Source organism: Crocuta crocuta, unplaced genomic scaffold (assembly GCF_008692635.1).
Source record: "Crocuta crocuta isolate KB4526 unplaced genomic scaffold, BGI_CrCroc_1.0 scaffold705, whole genome shotgun sequence".
In the NCBI taxonomy this organism is placed as follows: Eukaryota; Metazoa; Chordata; class Mammalia; order Carnivora; family Hyaenidae; genus Crocuta; species Crocuta crocuta.
The window spans coordinates 255,833-266,187 of NW_027527827.1; the positions used below are offsets into that span (position 1 = coordinate 255,833).

General features: G+C 43.8%; 1 protein-coding gene across 1 annotated transcript in view; it reads left to right on the forward strand.

Annotated features, from left to right (window-relative positions):
• Positions 1-10,310, forward strand: part of GLT8D2 (glycosyltransferase 8 domain containing 2) — a 26,181-nt gene extending 15,871 nt beyond the window's left edge. Inside the window, exons 4-9 of the mRNA XM_077778441.1 lie at positions 598-715; positions 1,907-1,991; positions 2,612-2,724; positions 4,876-5,042; positions 6,305-6,417; positions 9,699-10,310. Coding sequence (XP_077634567.1) covers positions 598-715; positions 1,907-1,991; positions 2,612-2,724; positions 4,876-5,042; positions 6,305-6,417; positions 9,699-9,871 — 769 coding nt within the window. The 3' untranslated portion in view covers positions 9,872-10,310. The remainder of the gene's footprint in view (positions 1-597; positions 716-1,906; positions 1,992-2,611; positions 2,725-4,875; positions 5,043-6,304; positions 6,418-9,698) is intronic.
• The last annotated feature ends 45 nt before the right edge of the window (positions 10,311-10,355 follow it).

Below are 10,355 nucleotides of genomic sequence, written 5' to 3' on the forward strand. Positions count from 1 at the left end.
GGAAAGGTGGGGAACATTGGGAGACAGAGACACAGAGGCCACGATAACTTCAGATCATCCTTGGGGTCACAACAGCAGAGGAAGAATGACTTCCATCAAATAGAAGATTCTATTTGAAGCACGTCCTGCTTCATCACTTCACAAGTCTGGCAGCCCCGTGGCAAATGGGTACCAGCAACCACAGATGCTCCTTTATAAGAAAGAAGGAACACATTTTGTTCTCCCAGTTTCCTGTGGAGATTATGTGGATCTGGGGAGATATCTGGTTATTACTGTTTTTGCTTCATTTCCTTTGCAGAGTTATATGAATTAAAGAAAAAAGAGAGGAAAGATCTGAAGCCAGACCAGATGGGGGAAAAAATCAGAAGGCTTTATAGACTAAACTCTACTAAGGTTATACGCATTTTATTTTTAACTTTCGAAGGAGGCCACAGATAGACTCTGAGGCAATAGGGAAATTGAGGAAAAAGGTTGGAGGTATATACTTACACTCCAAGGTTGGAGGGTTTTTTGTTTGTTTTTTTGTCATCTCTTGAGAAGATGGATTGAACATTCTAAACTAAGAGAAATAAACTTTGTTTTTTGTCATCTCTTTAGAAAGTGGATTGAACATTCTAAACTAAGAGAAATAAATTTTAAAATCGTGGAATTCAACCCGACAGTCCTCAAAGGGAAGATCAGACCAGACTCTTCAAGGCCAGAATTGCTCCAGCCTGTGAGTAGGAATCGAGCATGCGCTGGGGACAGTCTTTGGTGAGACCCTTGCTCAGTGCGGAGCACTGGCCCCTGGGATGCAGACAGAATATTTCTGAAGCAGCGTTAGATTTCCACCAAGCTCTGCTTATTTATAATTTATAAGCCACTGCTCCGGAAGATGGTTTACATAAATATAATGAAGCTATTAAAGCAGAAATGAAGTGTAAGAAAATGTAGGATGCATTTCGGTGTGTGAATATGCCTGTAGGGGATGGGGATAGGGGCCAAATAGTGAGGCCAGGAAAAATATTCTCAACCCATAGCGTGTTATGTGTGCTGTAACTGGACATTGAATTTAGCCTGGAGTATCCTGGCCGCTAAGGGAAACCAGTAGCATGATAGAGGATATACCTCATAGTATCAGCTAAGATAATATTTCAGGTGACACTCACTTTTCCTCCTAGAATTGGGGATCGTAAGGTATTTTACTGCAAGAATTCATACAAAAGGGACTCTCTCTTACATGAAGAGTAGTATTGACGGCAGGTTCACAGAAAATGCAGCCGCTTTCTACATATTTGTTACATCCATCCTTGAAAACTTACTGAATTCTATGTCCTCTCATGACATGATCTTTTCCCAGTTCCCTGTATTTATGATCAGAGTGTGAGCTGAGCTGGGACTTTGGGTTCGGTAGTGTTATGGCTAATAAGACAAAGTACTTTCACCCTCAGCTCATGCTTGTCTGACTTTTTTCTGGTCCACGGCGCTAAGAGGTTGAGCTCGTGGTTGGGATGATGCCCGTGTGTGTGTGTGTGTGTGTGTGTGTGTGTGTGTGTAAGGCTGATTTAGTTGATGGTAGTCAAATTACTAGTGTAGAGGAGGGCATGGACTTTGTGTCCTAAAAGATCAACCAGGAGGCCTCTGTGACTTCCACTACAGTGGCTCACAGAGATCAAAGTCATGGCTCAGTCTTGGCAGATGAGGGTTTGGGTCTAGGAGAGCCCTGATGGGCCCGTGTCAGTTGCAGCCTGAGGCCAGATAACTGGGAACCAGGAAGCTGCCGTGAGGCATCTTTGGGCTTGTTTCTTTTGCTCCACACCTGGAGCAGAGCTGAGGCCATGGTCAAAGGCACCCTCTAAGAGCACTAGAAGACACTGAGCCACGTGCCTCTTCCCCACCATCACTTTTTCTTGTTTTGTTTTAACAGCTGAACTTTGTTCGCTTTTATCTCCCTCTGCTTATCCATCAACACGAGAAAGTCATCTATTTGGACGATGACGTAATTGTGCAAGGTATACATGCCGACTGCCAAGGACACTCTGAAAACGAGCAGCCGATAAGTAGAATCTAACTATTTCCTTCAGCTTCCAAATAGCTAGATGCCCAGCGACTGTGACTGCGTGTTCAAGTCGGGAGAACAGTATTGTTATAAATTTGGGAATGTTTTGAAAACGGGGCTTGATGCTTGCTTCCCTGGACAGTCCAGTTGACTGAGAGCCACTTTTGACTGTCAAAGTCAGTAATAAATAGCTCAGTAACCTTTCCTTTCTCTGCATCCCTAAAATGTAGAGGAATAAAGTCTCCCTGATGACATTCTAGAAAGCGAGCTACGTTTTGGTGTCTAAGTGTCGCCCGCTCTGTCTCTCCGATGCAGACAAGGTAGGCACTGGTGTGGTACCTACATGGCAACAGAAGTAAAGACATGAACCCAGTGCCCATCTGAGCTTATCATCAAGTGACCTTCTCAATCGAGACCAGCCATGTTATTAAGTAAACCGCCAGGCCACTCGAAACTCGGATCACATACCTTTCCTCCAATAGCAAAATCAGGGACTGTTGGACAATTTAAGGCTCTATCTAGCTCAGAGCCAAATGCTATACTATTTTAACTACTGGTGTTTTCCGCATCCAGGTGATATCCAGGAGCTCTATGACACCACTTTGGCGCTGGGCCACGCGGCGGCTTTTTCGGATGACTGTGATCTGCCCTCGGCTCAGGACATGAACAGATTCGTGGGGCTGCAGGTGGGCGCGCTGGTGTGGAGGTGCTGCCTTCGCCCTGCTGTTCCCTTCCCTTCCCTTCCCTTCCCTTCCCTTCCCTTCCCTTCCGTGCAGCACACAACTATCTAACCTTGGAGGACAGCACGGGGGCCTGGGCTGCCCATTGGGCCCCAGCTCTGCGGGTCCCAACTCTGGGGCAGGTTAACCCTGCAAGTCCCGCTCTCCTCATCTGAAACATGGCAACAGCAGTCCCTGCTCTGTTTGTTTGTGAGCTGTGATGAAATAACACAACGCCAGCGCCCCAGCCTGCAGTAATGCTACAGAAATGACAATTGTGACCTAACTGGCAGGAATGACCCTCCCTGTCCGAGACGGGGATTCCTATAAGAGAGTCCCTGGATTTGTGGTTCTGTTTTCAGAGTTTTGATCATTGCTTTTTTTTTTTCTTTCTTTCAATAGAGGAAAATCCCAATTTGGCTCAAGAGTAGAGAGCAACTTACCCTGGTGGCAATGAGGGAAGTTGGACCTATATGTAATACCGAAACCAAAAGAATGGCTTTAAACTAGAAGGTGTTATTAAGAATCAAATGCTGTTCTTTAAAAAAAGTTCCAGGACATCACTTTAGACGTGTGACAGTAGAGGTGTGACACACTCTGAGGCCTAGGCTTTCAGGTGGATCTTCGTCAACAGCTTGGCTCCATCACTTAGTAGGCTTGTAGCCCTGGGCCCTGCCTTACCAGTCCTTTCCTCCCTCAGTTGTCAGAGGTAATACTAGAACTTCCCTCGTAGAGTTATGGTGAGAATTAAATGTTAATATGTGTAAAGTTACTGTGTGCAATTAGCGAGGTAATGTGTGCAGATTTCCTAGAGCTGGGCCTGGCACGTAGAAACTGCTAGAGTGTGTCCACGATTTCCGAGTTGCTCTTGGGCATCATACTGAGGTTGAGGTGGATTATGACAGCCTGTGTGGCTGGAACAGTAATGTCCTGCCTCCTATGACAGCCACTCCGCAACTACCCGTGTGCTTACGATGTGCTGATGCTGTTTTAGGTCCCAGCGGTACAGTAAACAAAACTAAAAATCCTGCCTTTGGGTAGCTTACATGTTAGTGGGAAGAGACAGTCAGTAAACAAAATATTTAACACAGGATCAGGGTGCAGGTTGCATTGTATCTTAAATTCGTGATTGGGGAAGGCTCCCCTGACACGGTGTTGCCGAGCCTGCACGTAAAAGAACTGAGGGAACTAGCTCGGCAGATGTCTAGGGGGATATCATTCCAAGAAGTGGTAACCGTAAGTGCAAAGGTCCTGAGGCAGGAGTGTGTCTTTCTTTTATTGAAGGAACAAGGAGGTCAAGGTGGCAGAGGGAAACAGTGTGAGAATAGGTTAGAAAGGTAAAGGCGGTGGCGGCAAATGGCATAGGGCACAGCAACACATCTTAGGAACTCTGGCTTTTACTGAGATGGAAAGCCACTGGAGAAGCTTTGAGCAGATGAATAACATAGAGACAGAGTGAAGTTGAAAAGGGGGAAGCAGGAGCAGTGTCAGAGGAGCTCGGGGACATCCTGTGAGTGGCAATTACGGCCCGGACCAGGAAAGTAGCGGCACACACAGTGGTTGGCTTATAGATACATTCTGGAAGATGAAACAAACAGGACTTGCTGACAGATTTGGATGCAGAGTGAGTGTGAAGGGGCCACGGAGGACCTGACAACCCTGGGTCTTTTTGCCCAAGTAACTAGAAGACTAGCGTTGTGGTAACTGAGGCGGGTCAGGTTGCGGGGAAGCGAGTTTGGGGATGGGGATGGGGTGTTGGGCTGTGAGCAGCGCTGCCGCAGTAAGCGTCCAGGAGGACACACCGAGCTGGCAGGTGGGGCAGGCTTTGGAGATCCAGAGGCGAGGTCATGGCTGGCGATGCGGGTAGTATTTTGGGTCACGAGGCTGGGGGAGGCTGTCTGGGGAGTGCGTGCCGGAGATGGGAACAGGGCTGGTGGGGAGACGAAGGAGCACTCAGCCTTTAGGGCGTGGGGCAGCGAGAAAGCCAGCAGAGGACACTCGGAAGCGGCTGGTGAGACAGGAGGAAACCCACATATACTGCCCTGTGGTTTCAAGAAAATGACGGTTTTCCAGAAGCGAAAGATGTGTTGGTGAAAAGTGTATCCTGTTCCTCTACAGAACACCTACATGGGCTACCTGGACTACAGGAAGAAGACCATAAAAGACCTCGGCATAAGCCCGAGCACTTGCTCTTTCAACCCCGGTGTGATCGTTGCGAACATGACAGAGTGGAAGCACCAGCGTATCACCAAACAACTGGAGAAATGGATGCAAAAAAACGTGGAGTACGTGTAAACCTTTCTACCCTTCTCCAGGCTTGTGAACAAAATTTCGTGATTAATCTTCTACGCATAACTCAGGGGTTAGAAATATTTCACAGACATCTTAGGTCAGATTTGCTTACAGAGGCCTGGGTGAGAAGGGGGACAGCAGATGACAGTCTCTTCTCAAACTGTATGTCGGTGGAAGTGAGATCTGCAGCGTCTGATTATACAAACACGTTTCTAATGAATTGATAATGCGATTTAAAAAAATTTTTTTTAATGTTTTATTTATTTCTGAGAGAGAGAGAGAGGGGGACAGTGTGGACAAGGGAGGGTCAGAGAGAGGAGACACAGAATTCGAAGCAGGCTCCAGGCTGTCAGCACAGAGCCCGACATGGGGCTCGAACCCATGAACCGAGATCATGACCTGAGCTGAAGTCGGACGCTTAACCGACTGAGGCACCCAGGTGCCCCTGATAATGTGATTTTAAGTCTCCTCCCAGAACCCCAGTGAACCTTTTCCACTGAAAATCATTTCTCAGTTGAGTGTCTTCTTACATAAATTTGTTTTGAAGAATTATTTTATAAACTCTGGGGCGCTTGGGTGGTTCACTCGGTTGGGCCTCCGACTCGATTTCAGCTCAGGTCATGATCACAGTTTCACAGAATTCGAGCCCCGAGTCAGGCTCTGCCCTGACAGAGGGGAACAACTTGAGATTCTCCTTCTCTCTCTGTCCCTCCCCCTTTCGCAACCTGTCTCTCTCAGAATAAATAAAGTTAAAAAGAATTATTTTATAAACTCAACTTTGGTTTTGGAAGTTGAGTTTTTAAAAATTTATCATTTTTCATTATCGAAGTTTTAAAACATGGGGGGGAACCCTCCAACATAACTGCTATTATCATGTCACTGTATTTCCTGTTCATCTTTTCTATCTGGATATTTTAAATACCATCATAGCTTTGAATTTGTGAGTAAAGTTATTCTAAATAATGTAGGATCAGAATCTGATCTTCAGTATTTGCCGTAAAAAAGGATAAAAACGAAAATGGCAAAATGCTACACTGTGAGTCTGGGTGAAGGATATGGGCATTCATGGTATCCTTCTTACAATTCTGTGTTAAGTCTGACAGTTTTCAGAACAAAGAGTTGGGGGAACAAGAAAAACCATAGTCTTGTTATATAGTGAGAGACAGTCTCCACATCTTTCAGAATTAGTAGATTCTGCTTTATCTGAGTCTGTGGGACTCCAGGCCAAATGTCGTTTTTCTATTCCGTTTCTTAGGGAAAATCTGTATAGCAGCTCGCTGGGAGGCGGGGTGGCCACCTCCCCGATGCTGATCGTGTTTCACGGGAAATACTCCACAATCAACCCTCTGTGGCACATAAGGCACCTGGGTAAGTACTTTAGGAAAGGCACCTGGGTATTTTAGGAACACAACACAGATGTGCATGTTACAGGCCTACGAGCACAAGGGGAGGAGGGTGTGCTGTGACACCAGCTTCCTCGAATCGAGTCCTCCGGGTGATCTTGGACCCATTATTTAACTTCCGCTACTCAGTCTACAAATGCAGCTGACAACACAGGCCTTCCGGAGAGCTGTGTTTCTAGGAATTCATGGAAAGCAATCAGACTCATGCTTAGGATCTAGTAGGTGCTTGATGAACATTAGCTGTTATTAAAACAGAACTTGCACTGTCGAAACTTTTTCGCTTGTCTTCATCGCCCTCTTGCAGCAGCCTGCAGTGGACAAAACCAATTAGTAAATGGTTTATGATGAATTTAGATAGCTGGCAACTTATCTTTTGAAAAGAAGTTGTTTCTGGATTGTGTACTAGGAGTCTTTCATACACTCTTCATTACAAGTGCGCAGGCTCCTGGATATGGACTGGAATCCCAGTTCTGCTATTATCTATGTTGGGCAAAACCCTTCTGTGCCTTAGTTTCTCCATTTGTAAACTGAAGCTAATAGAACTGTATAAAGCTTTTATAAGGAATAAATTACCTAATACATGTAAACCGCTTGGAACACAGCCTGGCCCGATGACAGTCACATTCATTCAAACATATGGCCACAATCCCTTAGCCAAAAGCACTGGGCCAGACCTGTTTAGAAATTGCAAAGTTTTGGATTTCAAAAATGTAATGTAATGCATATATTTATGTCATGCAATACCCTGAGTGGGATCTAGGTTTTGCTACCAAAAAAATTAAAAATCCTTTTGTTTTCAGACACTCGAAGATTATTTTAGAATTGGGGACAATAGGGGCGCCTGGGTGGCTTAGTCAGTTAAGCGTCTGACTTTCGCTTAGGTCATGATNTTATGGATGTAGGTTTACTAAGTACCTTCTACATTGTCAAGAAATGGTTCGATTCTGGTGATAAAGGTGAATATTACTTGTAATTCTCAGAACGATCTGCAAGGTGGTATGTCCCTTACCTTTTAAAAGAAAGGACACATAAAACTACAGAAGCTGGGTTCCTGTCTCCTTTTCATGATTCTGTATAGGTTTGCTTCTGCCTCACTCCAGAATGCTCCTCGACTTTCTGATTGCACACAGGAACAACACAGGGAAGTTAAGGATGCTAGTGTTCCATCTGATCTGATTTATAATGGTGGGTTCACTGTTTGGACAAATATCAACATTTGCATGTCATCAAGGTGCAGAAAATCTCATCAAAGTTGTGTGTCTATAAAAAATGTAGAGGAACAGCTATGCGGAGCTTAGATGGATAAGGTTAGAGCATTCTATGATCTTGGAACAGAGACTCAGTCACATTTCATGAAATATCTAACTGGTAAGTAGGAAGGGGCAGAATCTTCCCAAGGGAAAGAAGTCATTTCTCTTTATAGACAGAAATTACATCTGTGTTGAAGGTTTTGGAATCCGGGAAGCCTGCGAAGTAAATCTACACAGAAATCATTTGAAAAATGATTTGGTTGTAGAGTGTTTTGGAAGCAGGAAGCAATGTAACATTAATGGGTATTAAGTTTGTGTCTAAGCTGGTAGGCTTAAGATGTAAAAAAAAAAGTATGAAATGTATTTAGCTCAAGCAAACTTCAAGCCCACAGAGAACCCTCCGGTTGTGGAGCAGAGAGATGATGTGTCACTGAGTGGAGACTCTAAGCTGCTTCTTCCGGGGGCGCCTGCGTGGCTCAGTCAGTTAAGCATCCAGCTCTTGATACCAGCCCAGGTCATGGTCTCATGGTTCACAGGATTGAGCCCCGTGTGGGGCTCCACACTTAAAGTGCAGGACCTGCTTGAGATTCCCTCTCTTCCTCTCTCTCTGCCCCTCCCTGGCTTGTGCTCTAAAATTAATAAACATTAAAAAAAAATTATGGGCGCCTGGGTGGCTCAGCTGGTTAAGCATCCGACTTTGGCGCAGGTCATGGTCTCACAGTTCGTGAGTTTGAGCCCAGCATCAGGCTCTGTGCTGACAGCTTGGAGCCTGCTTAGAATTCTGTGTCTCCTCTCTCTGCCCCTCCCCCACTCATGCTCTGTCTCCCTCAAAAATAAACATTAAAAAAAAATTAAGGTGCTTCTTCCCAAATGAACATTTCCTTTGTATAGATTCTTTGGAAATTGTTCATTATTCCAGTTACATTACCATAGCCTGAAACACCCACCTTCTCTTCTGTAACTGCCTTCACAGCTACGTTTATGAATAACAGAAGATGGGTTTTTATTTTTATTTTTCTTGTATCACATTCTCAAGATCTTAAAGTACTTCCGGAAGAGATGTTCTAAAAATATTCTGAGCAATGGCAATTTTAAGATAAATGCACCCTCTCTGACTCTTTATGAGCGGAAAAATATTCAAATGGAGATAGCTTTGTTAAAAAGTGAATCTCATTCTTTGTCACATTTCATAGAGTAAAAACATGACTGTTATGGGAAAATGTTGTCATTCACACTAAGGAGGGAAAATGCAGGGAAACAAGAACTCCTCTAAACTCTAGGTGGGAGGAAAACTGATCCAAGTTCTTGTGGGAACAATCTGGCAACCTCTTACCAAATGTAAAGGCATGCACCCTTCAATATAGCAAGTCCATCTACAAGATTTTATCCTATAAATGTATCTGCAGACCCGCACCAACCTGCACAAGGGCCTGTTCGCTGTACCACCACATATGTTAGTGAGGGGAGAGAAACAACCGAAAGGTCCTTAATAAGGAACTCACTAAATAAATGATTATATATCCATTCCATGTAGTCACTAAAAATAATTCATTAACTTCAGGGGGACTGGATGGCTCAGTCGGTTAAGCACCTGACACTTGATTTTGGCTCAGGTCGTGATCTCACAGTTTGTGGGTTCGAGCCCCACATTAGTCTCTGTGCTGTCAGCTCAGAGCCTGCTTTGGATTATCTCCCTCCCTCCCCCTCTCTCTCAAAAATAAACATTTAAAAACAATTCAGCAACTTCACATGTGCTATATAACACACACACACACACACACACACACACACGCGCGCGCATACAGGTAGAATATTCCTAGAAGGATTTCATGAGAAACTCTGACAGTGGTTATTTTGGAGATTTAGGGTAGGTGGTAAATTCTTTCTTGTTATACTCTTTGATTTGCTTAATTTTTTAAATAATGAACTTGTATTCATTCAATATAAAAATTTTATTTTCTAACAATCCTATTATTTTCTTCTGAATACAACGAAGGTTGGAATCCAGATACGAGATATTCGGAGCATTTTCTGCAGGAAGCAAAACTACTCCACTGGAATGGAAGACATAAACCCTGGGACTTCCCTAGTGTTCACAACGACTTATGGGAAAGCTGGTTTGTTCCTGACCCCGCAGGGATATTTAAACTCCATCACCACAGCAGCTGATGTAACATTTTATATATTTCCTGTATAAAAATGTGGAATTGTCCATTCATAAGCCCTACTATATCATTGTTCTTTATAAACAGTACCTTTGGTGCAAATGATCCACAATGAAAAGCACAAAGACTACTTGGGCAAAGAATATCCTGGATTATGTAGGTACTGATTCCTTAAGTATAAGTGGTGACTATGGAAATCAAGATGATGTGAGCAAGAGATGTTGTTGGAAGGAAATAAACCCGTCTAGGTTTCGACAATCAATCTAACTATCAATGACAACCTATATCCACAAGTTTTTAAAATTTCTCAATGTGTTTTTCACATGTAGGTATTTTTTTTTAACAGGTTGCCAGTCTTGTCTTTTGTAAAACAACAAACTACATTTTAAAGATGAATGTATGTAAAAATAAAATACTGGCAGATTTTTAAATAATTTGCAGTATATATGTTATTCTACATGTTAAACATAATACAAGGTAGACGGATT